Source organism: Glossina fuscipes, unplaced genomic scaffold, assembly GCF_014805625.2.
Source record: "Glossina fuscipes isolate IAEA_lab_2018 unplaced genomic scaffold, Yale_Gfus_2 1, whole genome shotgun sequence".
NCBI lineage: Eukaryota > Metazoa > Arthropoda > Insecta > Diptera > Glossinidae > Glossina > Glossina fuscipes.
The window spans coordinates 47095966-47114004 of NW_023998415.1; the positions used below are offsets into that span (position 1 = coordinate 47095966).

General features: G+C 34.8%; 1 protein-coding gene across 2 annotated transcripts in view; it reads right to left on the reverse strand.

The window, feature by feature from the left end:
• The window catches only part of LOC119645110 (nucleolar and coiled-body phosphoprotein 1), a 36746-nt gene that overhangs the window by 2368 nt on the left and 16339 nt on the right, over nucleotides 1-18039 (reverse strand). The window contains exons 2-9 of one of the 2 annotated variants that reach the window (XM_038045024.1): nucleotides 6496-6583; nucleotides 6223-6398; nucleotides 4265-4368; nucleotides 4083-4197; nucleotides 3716-3849; nucleotides 3361-3651; nucleotides 1614-3295; nucleotides 1200-1394 (exon numbers count right to left, since the gene is read on the reverse strand). In XM_038045024.1, the coding sequence (XP_037900952.1) occupies nucleotides 1252-1394; nucleotides 1614-3295; nucleotides 3361-3651; nucleotides 3716-3849; nucleotides 4083-4197; nucleotides 4265-4368; nucleotides 6223-6398; nucleotides 6496-6532 (2682 nt within the window). In that variant the 5' untranslated portion in view covers nucleotides 6533-6583 and the 3' untranslated portion in view covers nucleotides 1200-1251. Of the gene's footprint in view, nucleotides 1-1199; nucleotides 1395-1613; nucleotides 3296-3360; nucleotides 3652-3715; nucleotides 3850-4082; nucleotides 4198-4264; nucleotides 4369-6222; nucleotides 6399-6495; nucleotides 6584-18039 lie in introns of those variants that run through there. The other variant, XM_038045025.1, reaches the window with a different exon arrangement.

Here is an 18039-nt window from a genome sequence, read left to right on the forward strand (position 1 = left end):
CCTGGTCACAAAAATAAAGCTATGGACTTCAAATTTTTGCACGCAGGTTGGGACTTAAAATGGGCCAAATCGATGGGATAGCACGCCCACAGTACCACATAAACTGAGACCCCCATTGTTTTTCAAGAGGAATAAAAAATTGTTTTGTTGGTTATTACTCATAAACTATAGCGAACAAATTTACAAAAATGTGAACGCATATTTTATGGACGATGGCGTAGAATTTGTGCACAAAATGGGAAAAAATATTCCACGCCTACTCAATATTATAGTGTATTAAAATTTAATTGTTTTTTGAATGCCTTTATAAGACGCAGAATCAAGTTTAAAAAAATCCATAAAGTATATAAATTCTTGGACACTTTCAAATTCGGAATGCATCTAAACATGTGTGTCTGTCCGTGTGTTCATTTGTCTGTCTACACAATTGTGTGTTGTGGTAAAGCTTCTCCCGTTAGCGAAAATGAAGATATCGCTTACAAATCGGCAAAAGTGTCTGAAAGCGATTTAAACTTTTCGAACGACACGCCTATTCGACAATCTTTGGTCATCGAATCAACTAGCTATATAACAATTACAAAAATGTACCTGTTGTACATTTGCTTGCATGAGTATCATCTTTAAGAATTACGAGAGGCTTGCTCAACCCGTGATTTAGTTAATTTAAGATAGTATAATGGAGGCTTTATGTTTGAAATATCTGATCTATTTTTCGATCTGAATATTTTATAGAATTCAGTTTTCTCTCAAATTTAACATCGGTCTTGTTATCGCTTGTTTCTATCACAGAACGCTTCATTGATTTACGAATTTTGATAGCTAAAGTAAAATAATCCGGGATTACATTATAATATGTATAGATGAACTTCCTTCAAATTTTGATATCATGAAGAGAGTTTAGGTAATAGCTTAGTACGAAGTATGATTAAAAATTGTTAGGCGAATAGATTTGTTAGCGTATACAATACACGTTAATGTAAAGAAGAATTGGAAATTGACTTGGAATAGGGTCTTTTCAACTTGGAAGAAATTAAGATAGACGAATGCGATGAGGAGAGAATTAATTGTAGAAATGAAAGCGATGACATATTCATCATCGTCGTTATAAATAAATAGAATATCTGTTACGACCTTTATAGGATTATTTTTTTTTTTTTTTTTTGAAAAATAGCTTTAACAATAGAGATACAAGTACATACATTAAATGGCTAAATGGCCATAATTTTCATTGGATTTATTTTAGATTTTCTCTCAGTAATCATAATCATCATAATAATGTTGGTGTTTTTCTTGCTGTTGTTGTTGTTGTTGTTGTGATATAGGTGTCATTCTCGAGCCGTATCCGTTTCTTGATTGTATTTGCGGCGCTGAGATAATCGTACGCCGGCGGATATCTGTTGATGAAAAATACGAATCACTATTGAAATTATTATTTTCATTTGATTGTTGCTGTTGTTGTTGTGGTTGTTGATGATAAGATTGAGATTGTGACTGTGTTTGATGTGATGGTGATGGTGACGGTGGCACAGATTGATGATAATGATAATTGGCAGCGGATGATGGATTGCTATTTACAAATGGATCAGATGAAGAGAAACCATTTTGATACGGACGATTATTGTTTTGGTTATTATTTTGAGGCTGATTGTGATGATTGTGATGAGGCTGATGCGGCGATAGCGGTTTAAGCGTTGGATTGAGAGCATCATTAAGCGTGACGTCGTAATCGGTCTCGTATAGCTCATCCAAAGTCGCCTTGTTTGAAGTTTGCGGTTCTGTACGTGGTTGCGATACCGGTAGGGGACTACGTGGTGGCAATGTGGTGCGCGGTCCCGCTTCACGCAATAAAGGAACACCGTGCTCAAGCAAGTGTACACCGGAAATGGTAGAACCCATATTTATTTGCATGGAACTCGGACTGGTGTCGGTGGTTTGCGAATCAAGCGGCTTAAGGGCAACACCGACAGGTTGAAGACCGCGCGGTAAATACGGACTGCCACCACGTGAAGGTAAAAATGGACGCTTGACTACACGTACCGAGGCTGGACGATTTACGGCTGCCTGGCTTTTACCGGGTGCAGTTGGTGGATCTGCATCCTCAACTTGCGTTGATTCTGACTCATCGCTAGTAATTGGAGGAATTGGCGGGCTACGTGAACGACTCGGTAGACTAGGTGCAGCTTTGCGTCGACCTATACCAACAGTTGATGGTCGACTTCTTAATGGTTTTTGCTCAAGCTCACTTTCAAATTCCTCCTCATCTATTTCTTCAGAAGGCTCGGGAATTCGCGGTTTCTTGGCACTTTTCCGTCCGTTGGGTCTTGAGCGTCGAGCTGGACGTTCATCGTACTCATCGTCAAAAAAGTCAACATCATCGTTAACATTTGCACGATTGCGTGTTCGGCCTAAGTAACCATTTCTTCGACGATTAATACCACGACCTACGTAACGTTCTTCAACACCATAATCTTCTTCATCAACTACTGTTGTTGATTTTTTGGGCTCGACTGTGGGTTTTCTTAGAGTTCTAGTAGGTTTTTGATTACGTCTTCTGGCTGTGGGCAATTCATCTTCTTCGATTGGCACATCATCTACGATGCGTCTACGTGAGTGACCTCGTTGTGCTGGTACGTCCACATAATCTTCATCTTCATAATAATCGGTTTCATCGTCCTGCGATGAGGCGAGAGGAGGTCTTATCGTAGTTGCTGTTTTCTGCACAGGATACTGAAATTTTTTTTTTTCGTTTATAGGAACTGGCCGGGAAATTCGCGGTGGTGCTCTAGGACGGGCATACACTGATGATGGCGCTGCTTTAGGTGTAATGAATTCTTCTAATGGTTTAGATGTGGTTTTTAGTTTGGGTGCTACATCTTCTTCGGCAGCATCAGCATCTTGATCGAAAGCATGGGCGTGGGGTTTCTCGTACTCGTCCAAATCGTCAAGATCACTAGCAGCTGAGGGAGTGGGAGGTGGGCGTCTATCATTAACACGTTTGCGACCAGATATGCGACGGGGTGGTGATTCGACTGGCTCAGTAAATTCATCAGTCAACACAGGTTGAGATTTTTTGCGACTCGTAATCGGCCTGTCTTCGCTTAGGCTACGTCTTTCATCCGCATTCGCACGTCCAACTAGTGAGCCCGGTTTTCGGCTACTTATCTTCCGACGTTCAGCGGTTACTACAGGTTTAGCCCGAGGCTTTGTGCGATCAAGTTTGCGACGTTCAACTTCGTAATCGTCATCAATATCGACATCAGGATCATCACGGAAACGATCTCTCGAATTCGGACGTCTAAGAGAGAGGAATAAATAACGCTTATAAAAGTTATCGACAACATCTTGAAGTGTGTTTATTACCTAGGTCTTAAGTCTGTCATGTGTTTTTCATCTTCGAGGTAATCGTCTTCATAATCGACCATGGGCTTGCGATGACGAGGTCTCTGCTTGCGTCGCCGGTTCAAACGCTCTTCATAATATTCCTCATCATATTCTTCTTCATCATAGTAATAATCGTCTATGGGTCGGCGATTTACAGGTCGTCTTAAAGGCCTCAATGGTCTCACCGGACGTCTTTTAGGCGTCGGAGGAGGTTCTGTTGTCGTTGTGGTGGTCGACGTTGTTGTTGTTGCCATATATAAATCGTCATTCCTAAGTTATTGTTAGAGGCTAAAAACTTTTGATTTATGTTATAATAATAATAATATTAACATACCGATTCCAATACTTCTGCGAACCTTCACAGTCAACATCCGATACAAAATGACATATGAACGTTTTCTGATCAAAGGCTGTAAAATTGGCGCACAAAAAATCGTGCCGTATACCATAAACACAATGATGGTAAACCTGCAATCAAAACAACAATGAATCGTAATTTTTTTTTGCTAATTTGGAGGTTAGGGTCGTTGTTTAAATACAATGTTTAACTTGAAGTTCCCGTAGTTAATTAATTTACAAATCATTAATATGAACATTTATGCGAATGTTTTCTTGCATTGTGAGCACATGAATGGATGGTCATATGCTTTAGATAATTCAGGTCAAGATAATTATTAAGAATTATTAGTCTTAAGAGTTACCTGACACTTGTGCTCAATAGAAGCGTAGAAACCATCATGCAAGCCATCACATTTAAAATGTATATCTTCCTCTGGCGGTACTGTGGCAAAAAATGGATAACTGGATAGATTAAAACTAGAAAGATGTACACATTTTTGAAATTAAAATATATAATCAATGATAGCTCGATTAAAATGCTTACCCTCTTAATTCTCGAGGTAAATTTGGATCCCATATATAATCGATTTGCGGTATACCAGTTAGTTTGGAATTTTTCAAATGTCCCGTTGAATTGTTATTGTCCGACTGAAAATAAAAATAAACAGGTTCTTATCTTTAATGATCTTGCGATTACGCATTCATTCGCTTTGTCTATATCCCGACAGAAAACAAAAAACTAATACAAATGTCATTAACTCCTAAACATAAATCAAAATATTTTCATTTTTATAGAATACACTATTATTTTATTCTATTCTTTATGGACGTGATCTGAATAGACAAACTAATGTTACTTTCACCTTGAAATTTTACCATATAAACAATAACAAAATGTTATTAATTTGAAATTTTTAGTGTAAGTAAGTGGAACGCATGCATGTTTCAACCAAATAAGGAATTGCTTTGAAAAGCAATTAAACTTTGTATCAAACACTTTTGTTTTCGAAAGTTTGCTTAAATATTTTTATTATTGAAAATAGACAGTGAAACGCTTACAATATTATTTCGATAATAGGCGAGAAGATACGAGCTTTCGAGAGACAAAAGCAATTGTATTGTGTCATAATATTAAGAATATAGGCAGCATAGCGAACACAACTTCCCGAATGCAAACTTTCAAAATAAAGGTATATCGATTTAACGGGATGGCGAACATCCAAAGGAAAACCGATGATTGTTATAAATATACCTAAGGGAGCAAATAAGTTTGATTTGGTCGAATTTGAATTTCTACCTCGTTTTCCTCGGCGACGGGGATCCTTCCGTCGGAGAGTCGTCGAGGGTATCAGGATTCGTGTGCGTGCAGATTTCCTCACCAATGTATCCAGCTACTCAGGAGGTCCAAAGCACAATTAGTAGGTTATCGAAAAGGTAATGATAATATAATGTGATGGATGCCTGGCATATGCTAGGTTGATTGCTTCTCCTAATACAATTAATCCAAGGGGGAGAGTAATAGGGGTGGTTTACCCGGAAGTATGGAAAATCTGAATTGCAAGTATGAAATTATGAACACAATGGCACACGCATGCGTACGTGTCCATTCCATCTTCCAGGCATATCTTCATTTTTTCGAACGTGAACACACACCCCGCAGATACTACAAGTTTGACGGACGGACATGCTTAGGCGTATTCAGAATTTGAAGTTGACTAAGAATTCGTTTGAAGCTTGCTTTTACGCGTTATAAGATTCTTGAAAAAAAAGTTATATTTTTACAGACAGTAGTGATAGTGGGCAGGTGTAGTTAGTTCTTCTCATTTGTGTGCAGCTGTTATAGAATCGCTCGTAGAATGTACGTTCAAATTTTTGTAAATTTATTTGCTGGAGTTTATGAGCGATGAGCAAAAAACCAATTATTTTATTTTCAGTTTACGTGGTACTGTGGGCCGATTTAGCCCAACCAGCCTGCAAGAGTGTTCAAAGTTTCTATCAAATTTGAAGCTGATAGCTTAATTTTTGCGACCAGGCGAGTGTTACCGACATACCGCACATAGATAGACAGACAAACAGATATGGCTTAGTCAATTCAGAATTTCATTCTGATCAGGAATGTATATACTTTGTGGGATCTCTAGAGCTTCGTTCCGGGCGTCGTAAAAGTTTTGAGAAATTAAATCTCTCATCCTTGAGTACAACTAGTCTATAGAGGGGCTGAGAAAAATTGATCTAAAATCTGGTGGAAATGTTTTCTAGAGGAAATTGACACACCTAGGAGTAAGTACGTCTATCTTTAAAATTTGCTTTTGCAATGCATTAATGCATTAGTTTGAGTTAATAGTTATCAAAAATCCGTCTTTAAAGCGAATCGAATATTGATAAGTATATCTTCCTTAATAAGGGATACGGTTGCTCTCGTTATCGAATAGTGTATCTAATCGTAAATAACGGTTTGTTACTAATAAATAATAAAGCAAACAATATAATATTGTACAATACCTTTTCATCACCTTCATCGCTAGTCGCCTCTTCTGGTGATGGTGTTGTACTAGTCGTTGTTGTTGTTGATGTTGTTGTTGTTGTTGCTGCTGCTGATGTTATACTTTTCGCTGATGTGGCTATAGAAACTTTTTTAAACGGTCCAGCAGCACTTATGCTATTAAATGTGGCTAAAACTAAGAAGAAGAAAGTCTACATTTATTAAACCTTATCGCCATAGGCAGCAAACTTAAGTTTTTGAATTTGAATTGTTTCTCGGAAAGACTCACTTACCAACTGCTAACAGAAACCATCGTTTACTACTCTTCATTGTTTTTGTTATTAGTGATTGTTAAGTGAGACTTAAGATCTAAACGAAAACCTGAAATTCAAAAGCAAAACGAATCAATAATGATTATAATTATGCTTTTCGTATAGAAAAAGGTAAACTTTTCTTAACATTTTAATAATATTTGAAGCATCATATGAAGATTATTATATAATAATACTAAGACATAAATTCTTCATCGTTCATTTCATGCTGAAATGTGAAACGTTACACATCTTGTCATATTTTTCACAGCATAGAGAGTCGTTGATTTCAAGAGAACTGAAATATAATTTTCAAAACATTGCTACGCAATCAGGTAAATACAGACACACACACATGCATACGTACATACGTATATATATATATATATATATATATATATATACAAGTGCGATCACAGTACACAAAATATTCCTATCTTTGAATATTATTGTATGTGGGTTGTTTTGATGAGGTATTCATATATATGTAGGTATTTAACAAGGAAGTGTCTTTAGTTTATTGCTAAAAAGCAATGCTTTTGGCATATTAAAGAAAGAAAATCAAGTTAACGTTAAGGCAGTTTATTCATTTATTAGGAATTGCAGTCACGTGTCACTTTGACACTTTAAGTAACGTTTTTTTGCCTTTTATTTTTTTTGTTGTTTCTCTTTTTATTTTTCGGTTAAAAGCTTAAAAACCCGCTTGTTTTTTAGGGTAAGACGACAATAACGTCATTTTTAAACGTTGACAACAGATATTTTTTCTTAATTTTTTCTTTTCTTTTGAGATATAGAACCTTTCGTTCTGTAAACTTAGTTAAATAAAAAAAGGCTTGGGGGACTGAGAGCATTTGTTAGGGATATATATCTTTTGTTAACTATCTCTCTCTCTCTCTCTCTCTCTCTCTCTCTCTTTCACTCTCTTTTTCTATATATCGCTCTTTCATTCCTTCTTGTAAAATCTATGAACTATAAGTAAATTAAAACGAAAGACAAGTGCAAAATTTATATAGAAATTCTAGATAGAAAAGATATAAACATATATTAACTTAGATGAAATTATGTGCAACTCAGAATATGAATGTAGAGGCATTAGCATAACGCGGTCGATCATTATTATTGGATTGGATTAGTGAAATACAGAAAGATATTGAACTACTCATACGAATTCATTCGCTTTGTAAATGTCGTGGTTGTAGACAGTACTACGGGGAGTGTCTACGACAAAAAAAGTGACAATAATTTGACTACGATCGATTTCGTATAACTAAAAGTGACATAGTTTCGCACCATCTCTTATTTTAGTGATGGAGGGTTTCATTTCTTTACCTAACATGAAAAGAGAAAAGAAATGGGGAATGGACAAATAACGGGCTGTGTTCGCATTTTTTATGCTCACCACTTTCGCAAGAAACTGAGAAAAAAAATGAATTTTCGGTATTGGCGGGCATGGCCGAATTTTCTTAATTTTTATATAAATATTGGAAGATAACCCATAGAATATGCGTCGAAGCTTTCATAGTGTTAGCTATTTTTAATTAGTAATGAGCAAAAGAAAAAAAGGAGGTGTTTTATCGTAGGCGTGTGCTTTGACCAATTTGGCACATTCTCAATACCAACATGCATGCAAGAATTTTTGCCAACTTAATTGTTGCGATCGGGAGAATGCTTACCAAGGATTGACAGACGAACGGGCCTACATCAATTTAAAGTGTGGGTGTAATAGAAAAAGAAAAAGTTTTCACATTTTTTTTTGCTTGCTGCAGTGATCAATTGTAACCGCCATTGACGGCAGAACGTTGCCAATTACTGAATCTCAGAAAATAGGCCATCATGCGTCCTATCAATGACACCATCTTCTTTGATCATCATCATGCATTAAAAAAAAGCGATAGTAAACAAACAGAGGATAAGGAAAGCTATAGTAGAAGTGCACATAACTATTCAAGAGAAGATGGCACGAATATTGGAAACGGTTAAATATTAAAAAAGATAACTAACATAGGCGACGAAATACTAAAATAAAGAAGTATACTAACGTAGGCGGAGTGTGTCCTTTTTCTGACTAAATTCTAAAATACCTGTTGATAGATGAAGTGAGGATGGCAAAAGGCGACAGCGAAGAGTGTTAAAAATGGGAGGCAAAGAGATGGCAACGGCAAAATGCTTAACAAATTTGATTGAAATCATCTTAGCGGTGTCCCGCCATCACTTTGCTTATTCCAGCCGTTCTCAAAGTTATCAAAGTCAAACGAAAAGATGATTGCGGACTATAGTCTGTTGGAAAGCTGAGAATAGCTCTGGAGATGTTATAATGTAATGTGGCGCGTTTCGAATTGAGTGAACCGGACAGCATTACAGTTACATTATTATTATGTGTGTAGGACCTCAGCAGTTTTGACATGAGAACAACATAATGATAAGATGAGTACACTTGTAAGTCCCTTCATTATGTTAACTGCAACAGGCGAAGGTGAATTGAAGGATAAGTAAATTTGCTACTTTCAGTAGCACTCTTAACGAGTGTTCGCTAAATTCGATTGTAACTATAAGGAGCATATTTTTCATTTCACGCAAGCAAAGCTAGCGATCCAGGTGTCTTTTATATGAAACTTTACAAATTCTGGGATGTCTTCAGCTCATAGCGAAGGTGTAGAATTTTTTTACTTCTATGGTGTGGAGATTTTTGTAAAGTTAACAACCCTGCTATGGAGATGTCTCTTTTCATTTTTGTTGGCACACATCTGTTAGTGCCTAACTTTTTAGCCAATAGTTGGCTAAACCTGACGGAGTATGCTCTTCTTATTCATTTACATTATGATATGTCCCGTTCAAGTTCGTCTATCCTAGGTTTTACTTCTATAAATGCTTCGTCTTTCTTTTACCTCTTGTTGTTTGAAAATTTAACTCGCTGTGTCTTTAATAGATTTTTTCATACTCATATTAAGCCCTCTACATTGAGAATTGAAAATGAAGTAAGGATAAGAAAGAAATATATAAAAGAGAGTTTAATAAATTGAATTAAGTCTGCCTCTATTATTTTAAGTTGTCTAATTCTTCTTTTCTTAATAGTTACCTCGATATTTACAATGACTATATTAAATTTGTCCGTACACTCTGCTCTACCCGAAGAGACTCTAAATATCACGTTTCCAGAATAGTTTTTAAATAGCTTTCAGAAATGCTATAAGACCGCTTTTCATCTTTCCCTGAAATTGTTTCGCTAGTTCCATATTGATGTTTTATAGCGCCAAAACGTCGAAAGTATCGAAAATAATTATTTGATTTGAAACTTCAGAGACTAAGTCATCTCCCTACGACCATTAAATTTATCATACATATGTATATATATGTTTTGTATTGACATTTCATTTAATTTTCCCTTTAGATATGAAGCTCAATAGCTATTTTTCTTTCGAGAAAACACTCATACGCAATCGAGTACTATTAACCCAAAATTCAAATCCGATATCGGGGTTTGCTCGTTAACGACAACCATAAACCGAACCCTATTCTTACAATGTAAATTGCTAGCTTTATTTCTTACAGCAAAGGTCCGACAAATACTATAAGAACATGCATGCAATAAGAAATATGTCAAATAAAGAGAGCGCCGTAAAAATACAATAGACTATATAAATTTTCTTTCATTCTGAACATCGTCTTTATAAAAAAAAAAAATTTTTAACAAAAAAATTAAAAATTCATCTGATTACCCTACATACAGATGCACATTGAATCGCTTTAATCTATGAAAACTTATTGCAAATTTAAAGAATTTTATTAACAAAAATAAAAAAAAAAATCAAAGTCGGTCGTGACCGAATCTTTTATATTCATCATTATTTACCCCAAAAGAAGATAAAAAAACGAAATGCTCATGTTCTATAATATCGAATGGGCGCAGTTGATTTCTTTTATTTTTGAAATAAAAGTTTTTGTTCCAGAGGCATATGGGCGTTATAGGCATGCCCTTTGAAAAGTTTAGGTCAATTTCAAATTTGAACGCGATATTTTTATTTTCAGTAACGGGAGAAGCTTGACCACAAGTACTACACAGTAGCGCGGACAGACAGATAAACAAACGAACAGGCGGACATGTTTAAGTGCATTCAAGACTTGAAACTGGCCAAGAATTTGTATACTTTATGGGGTTTTTGAAGCTTGTTTCTGCTCGCTATAAACGAATTGAAAGAATAAATACGTTTTGATACACTATAATATTGAGTGGGCATGGTCAATTTTTCCCATTTTTATGTGCAAATGCTACAGCATCGCCGATAGAATATGTTTTCGTATTTTTGTACATTTATTTGCTTTAGTTTATGACTAATGAGCAAAAAACCAAATTTTTTATTTCCTTTGAAAAACGGAGGTATAATGTGGGCGTGCCCAAGGACCGATTTGGTCCATTTTCAATATCAATATGCCTGCGAGAGTTTCCGCTGTTTCGGCCAAATTTGAAGTCGATAGCTGCAGTTTTGCAGCCAGGAGAACCAACCAAGAGACCAACAGACAGACAGACGGACATGTTTAAATCGATTTAGGGTTTGATGCTGATCAAGAATAAATATACGTTGTGAGGTCTCTGAAGCTTCCTTCTGGGCGTTGCAAACGTTTTAACGTAATGAATATACCCCTCATCGTTCGGTTCGGTGGTGGAGAAAAACTTATGATCAATACTTTTTTTTTTGCCGCCAAACTTTCATTTCAACCCAATGAATTATTTGATTTTATTTTAATGGTTTTGATATTTTCATATGAAACTAATGTTAATGATACGTTACGGTGTCTTGAATAAATTAATGATAACACACACACACAAACACATAAAAACACAAGCGCATACATTGCTGCACATGTAAAAAAAAGCAGTTTCCGCGACAAAATGACTTTATCGTCAATAAAAATCGCTAACAACATACAACATAAAGTATTTCCTAATGATTAGCATTGAACTGGCACTGAACAAAATAAACTACAAAAGCAACGCATAAAAGCTTAGTAAACCAAAACGCTCGCCACCTGAATGCTTGCCACAATATTTCAATTAATTTTTAATTTTTATAATTTTTTTTTTTTTTATTTTTCATTTATTTCATTTTGTGTTTTTACACTTACAACTCCAATACAAATAAACGAATAAATATTTTCAAATAGCAAAGATGGATACAGATACAGATACACCGTTTGACGATGAAATTGTAAATTGTGACGATCTTATGGCATTTGTCAACAATTGAAAATTTTTCTTTTTCAAAATTGATTTTTATTAAATTTAAGCAAAAGAATATAAACAAAATATTTTCAGTAAATAACTAGAAGGAGTTCGCCTTAAAGTATTTTTCCAATCCAATATAGTTTGCATTCTTATATTATCGGTTCAATGCAACTGTTTTTCATTGAAATTGAGAGAAAAAGTAAGAATATGCGATGAGGATTAAAGAATTAGCTCGGAACTTATGGGGCCGAAGTAGTTACAGAAGAAAGCTTAAATAAGTTTATCACTTGTTCTTTTTCTTCTTCGACATAAACGGAGAGAATATATATGAATAAGTCAGTTATTTCCTTTCTATAAGAGATGGGAAACGATGTTAGCGCCGTTAATGCTTGATAGTTTTGGAACCGCGCTTCCCTCTTTGGTCCTTTCCTTTCTTCCCATACAGGTTGATCAATGAATAGCCTTTTTCAGGAGTTGTTTCTTCTATTGTTCAACGTCTACACTGGTGTAAATGGCTATGTCAGAAGAAACCTGATGGCTTACGTCCGCGCTCCCCCACCACTCCTTTCCACCATTTGCAGAGTGTTCTACGAAGCTGGAGTGGTAGATATGAGAGATTGGGTATTGTGGCAAACTTCTCTCTCTCTCTCTCTCTCTCTCTCTGAAGGCCGTCTTTGTTCACCTCAATGTTCAACACACACGTGATTTTAAGGTAATTAGAGCCTTTACGAAAACTTCCCGTTAGTGCTATCTCTCAACTGCCAGGACGCTGCCTGCCGCTATTCAAAGCGGGATGATTTTGAGTTGAGCTATAATGACGATCTTCTTAATAGACGTTCTGTTCTGCGTACATCGCGCTTGCTTAAGATGAAAGTTTCAAATTTCAATTTTGCACTACCAACATAAATTGTTTTTTTTGTTTTATTTTCGTTTTATTTGATTATTTATTTTTCTTTCAATTTAATTAATATGCAAATTGTTTTTGCTTATAATTTCTCTCTCTTTTTATGTAATCCGTTGATATTAATTTTTTTTAAATTTAAGCTTAATTTGAAATTTCTTATTATTGCATAGTTGAGGTGAATTCTGATTGTATTTTGGATACTATGCACGTGAATAAATAAACGAATATATAAATAAATAAACCTCGTAAAAACACTATAGTCGGTCAAGGCCTACCTTTAATACCCTACAGTATTTTACAGTTATATGGGGCTTTTGGAATAAGGCGTTACTGGTCCGATCGTAATCATTTTCAAGAGCTTTCGGGCTTTTCATGGCCGGAAACACACCAGGGTACCGAATTTCATCACAATATCTCAGAAACTGCGTCCTATGGGTTGAATACTAGGAAACAGAGCAGGCATAGGCCGATGGACAGACAAACTTCGATTAGTATGATAAAAATTAAGTCTAGTTCAAGTCCATCTGGTAGTGGCATACATTCGTACAAACTTAATATATTCTCGTACCATAAGTCGTGCAGGCCGTAACAAGTCAACAAAGTAATGAGTAAACGAAAAAGAAAATAAAGAAATGAAACAAATAAAAATATTATAGTGGGCCATTAAATTGCACCATGTCGTCTAAAATAATACTTGACCTATTTTTTAAACGGCCTGTAGATGCGAACGGTCCTGAAAAATTGATCATAGAATTGCCAAAGTTCTACATTCTGTTGTTATATTTTGTATGTATGTTTATCGGAGAGAGAATTTCGAAAATCGATCCATCAGATCCCAAGTTTCTACGTTCCCGTTAGTTTTTGTCGCGAAAATTCGAAAATTGCAAATTTTTTCCATCCAAAGACTTTTTTCAAATGGAGCTACGTAGTCGGACATAAGACGGCAAGACGCACGCAGACATGCAGACAAGTTTAAAAGGATTCAAAAAATGCACATACTTAATACACACTATAACATAAGTAGTATTAGGTGTAAAGAAAATAGGATTTTGATGAAATATCGCTTGGATGGACATCACACAAGGGACTTGAGTTTCTTATGCGTTACATTATTTGTATGTTAGCCGTCCAAAATTATGAATTAACTTAATGCATAGATATGTTTTTGTAGTAAGTTGTCCAATGGACAGACATCTCAATATAATCGAAAGATCAACAAAATATTTGATTATTTGTTTCAGTTAACGTTAGCGTGAAAGAGATTCTCGTTTTTGGCAGACATTTCCGATTAAGTGCAGCCATATTAAAATGCAATAAATTTTAACCCATTTTTTTACTACGTATGTAATTTTATATTCAAATATTGTACAATGAAGAAAAAAAAATATCACACATCGAGCATATGAATTAGTTGCTTATTATATTTAAATGCCTATCGGTATTCTGTGTCCGCTTAACTTGTGGGCAAATAATGTTAATTATGTAATGTGTATGGGAAAATTACCAAAAAAAAAAAAAAATAAAAAAAAAAAAAAATAAATAAATAAATAAAATTGAAATGAAGCAATATAAAAGACAATAAATATCGGCATTAAATAATGAGCTTAGCATAATATTCAATTATGACAATTATGGCATTATCAATCAATAATATCAAATCTTTTGTTAATCATTCATTATTTTAGATTATGTAATAGCTGTTAGCCATTACTATTATTGAATTTGCTGTTATTGAAAATTAGTCTGTGATTATCACTTACGTTGAAGTTTGTTGTAATTGAAACAGTGTTTTATTGAAAATAAATCATCGTCATTATCATCATCATCATCATCATCATCATTATCTCTCATTAGCTCTATACCACACTTCACAGTTATCCTAAATTGGTCGAAAAAGTGATCCGATCCAAACCATAATCAATAGTGTTTGTCCTTGGCCCAAAATATGACAAAATGTGTACCAAATTTCATTAGAATATCTCAAAAAATGCGTCCTGTAAATTGAACATAAGAGAACAGACAGACGGACCGACAAGCTTCAATCGATTCAGAAAGTGATTCGAAGATGATTTTAAATCGTTATAATAAAAGGTGGATCTATCTCAAGTCCTTCTGGGTGTCGCATACGTGTCCCCACGCAGACGACAAACGTTTTGTAAATGTTTTGAAAAGTCCTTTAAAACTGCTTGAGAGAAGATATTTCTGTTAACATAACTTGCTTTATAAAAATATGAAGGACGTCTTGTACCGGCAGTACTAGCCCTAGTAACTAGTGTCTCTTGCCTGTTTAATACGTCGATTCTTATAGAATCCCTATGCTATTCAATGACACAAAATTTATACTAAAGCATTTCCAAGAATGTCGTCTAATGGTTAAATTCGGATCCAATGCCATTACTACTACTATATATTAATGAACTAGGATTGAAAAATTTGTATTATCTTAACTTTTGTGTGAAAAAAAAAAATATTGAAATATTGAAATAATTCCATTAAACTTGCAACCATCAACTGGCGATTCCCGCTTCCGTATGTGAGGGCGACTGTCTTCCCGAGCTTGTTTGATTGTCTATAACTTATTTTTTATCATATTGCAAATCTCAAAATTAGTCCCATTACCAAAAGAATGAGGGGTATATTCATTTTGTCAAAACGTTTGCAACACGTAGAAGGAAGCATCAGAGACCCCACAAAGTACACATACTCTTGATCAAAATAAAATTCTAAATCGGCGTAATGTATGTTGCAAACATTGGAAGCTTTTGCAAGGAGGTTGGCATTGAAAATTTGAAAATGAGCCAAATTGATTCAAGGACACGCCCACACCACCACGCAAACTGAGAAGACCTCTGCTTTTTAAAGGGAATAAAAAATTGTTGCTATGCTTATTCGAACGAATATTCGATGGTCGATGTTTGAGCACCTGTAAAAGAGTGGAATAAGTTGACCACGCCTATCCAATATTATAGTTTATTAAAACTTAATTTTTTTTTTCAATACCTTTATATGGCGCAGAAGCAAGCATCATATACCATCGATTCATCGATATAAATTCTTGGCCTGTTCCAAATTCGGAATGTACTTAAGAATATCCGCCCGTAGATCCGTCCATTTGTCCGTCTACCAAACTGCGTAGTATCTGTGATACACATTCTCGCGTTCGCAAAGAAAACGAAACTATCTCCCACAAATTTGCAAAAGAGTTCGAAAATGGCTCAAAGAGATCGAAGAACACGCCTACAGAATTAAAACTGGAACCACGTTTGCCTGTCGTGTCTTTTTCTCCCCCTCGCTCTAGAAAACTGGAAAAATTCAGCCATGTCCACCCAATATTATAGAATATGCAAATTTATATTTTTCCTTTTTTTTCGATCTTTTATAGGACAACTATGATGCGTAAAAAAATATTCAGTTGCAATCGCCTGAGCCGACTGTAATGTTCTTAGTTGTTTTTGTAGAACTATGTATTAGATAAATATGAAGTATATGAGAGTAACGTCAAAGCTGAAGACTTACAAGTGCAAATGAGCCGTCAAGTCGGTTTCAGTGTCCACGTTCATTAAGATTTCCTATGGCTTGTGGCGCATCTATCTGTCTATCTATTTCTTTCGACGATTTGCAAATATTTAACTTTGTGTAAGTGTCTGTAACTTTTAAGCAAGCCGAGTGAGATTTTGGATAACCTCCACTGAAGGATTAGGTCGGGCTCATTTCGTCAAAACGTTTGCAAAACTCAAAAGGAAGCTTCATAGACCTGATGCAATAGGTATGAAAATGGCTGTTGCAATGTGTACATACACACTGATAGCATAAAAAGTGATACCAACACAGTTCAGATTGACCTAACCTCTCGGCGAAATTCAATGTGTCGATATTCATATACCGTACAAAAAAAGAATCGCACAAAAAGAATCTCGCAAAAAAAAAAAGAATCGCACAAAAAGAATCGCACAAAAAAAAGCGCATAAAAAAACACCGCACTAAAACAGGTTGGACTGTATATATAGTTTTCAGTATAGTTTTCATCGTAAGACAATAGATTTTCATTTAATAAAAAAGTCGTTTGTAAATTGTTTGTAAATTTGTTCGTTTTTGAAAGTAATTAAATTAATTCTTAATTTATGAATTAATCAGCCGAACCGAACGACATCTGCGAAACTTCTATGAAATATTAAACAATAGTTGTACTAAATTAATAATAATAATAATAAAAAAAAAAAAATAAATAAAAAAGTTTACATTGATATTCGGACCTCGTATCTTTTAACAATAAAAATTCCTCTTAATTTGTGAACCGTATTATGCATAAGTTTATTATATCTACGTGCAGTGCTGCTGTGAGATTTGGTAAAAATAATTATTTGGCATTTTTATTGCAATATTCACGTCCAAGTGTTTGCGACCGTCTGCTCGTCTGCTCGTCTGCTAGTCTGCCGAAATTTCAAGTATATTAACCTCGTCTTAGGCTCTCACAATTGAAAGTAAATATGATGAGATTCTAGGCATTCGATCACACTCAGATCGTTTTTTATTTTATTTTATAATCTTAGTTAGGCATAACAAAAATAAAAACAAAAAGAAGAAAAAAAAGAATTTACGTTCAATACCATTACGTTGGGAATTTTTCGTTAAACGTATGATACTCTTGATGAGAAATGTTTTATAAAGTTATTTCATTATTATAAAGAATTAATTAATTATGCAAACATACTTGTACACATGTATAAGTTAATATTTGTGATTGTGTTAATCTTGTGTAACTTGTATGACTGCATTTTAATTCAAATTGTTTTTACATGTATATATATAAATGGATATTATAAATAATTTTATATTACATCAAGCGCTCGCAGCAAACTCAAGTAAGAAAGGACTTGAAACAATCGAAATTGTCAATATATGCAACAATCTAAATATTTACACATTCCTGGGTAACATTTCTGTAACATCGCAAAATCAAGTTATCGTTACAATTCCAAGTACCTGCAGTCCATCCAAATACCTTAAGCAGTAGTCCTAAGTGTTAGTAACAATCCTAAATACTTTAGTAACAATCTCGAGTATATGCAATAATCCGTGACTTGACTGACCCAAATTCTTCAGTTTAAAATACGCTTCTCAGCGATTAAATTAAAATAGTGGAAGATAAATGTGAAGAGCTTAACGTCGTCTTCTTTTCTTATTATTAGCATTATCGCTATTATTAATAAATTCAAGGACTAAAAAGCATTATGGACTATGAGCACCGACAGAGCAACCGGCTCTTCTCTTTCTTTGTTTTCTTTTTTTTTAAGACGGATTAGATAGTCAGTTTAGCAGCTTTAATACAGTGAAATACTTTATTGGTATTAAGTTGTCCAGCTTTTTCAAGATGTCCGTATGGTTGGATGTTTCTGAAAAG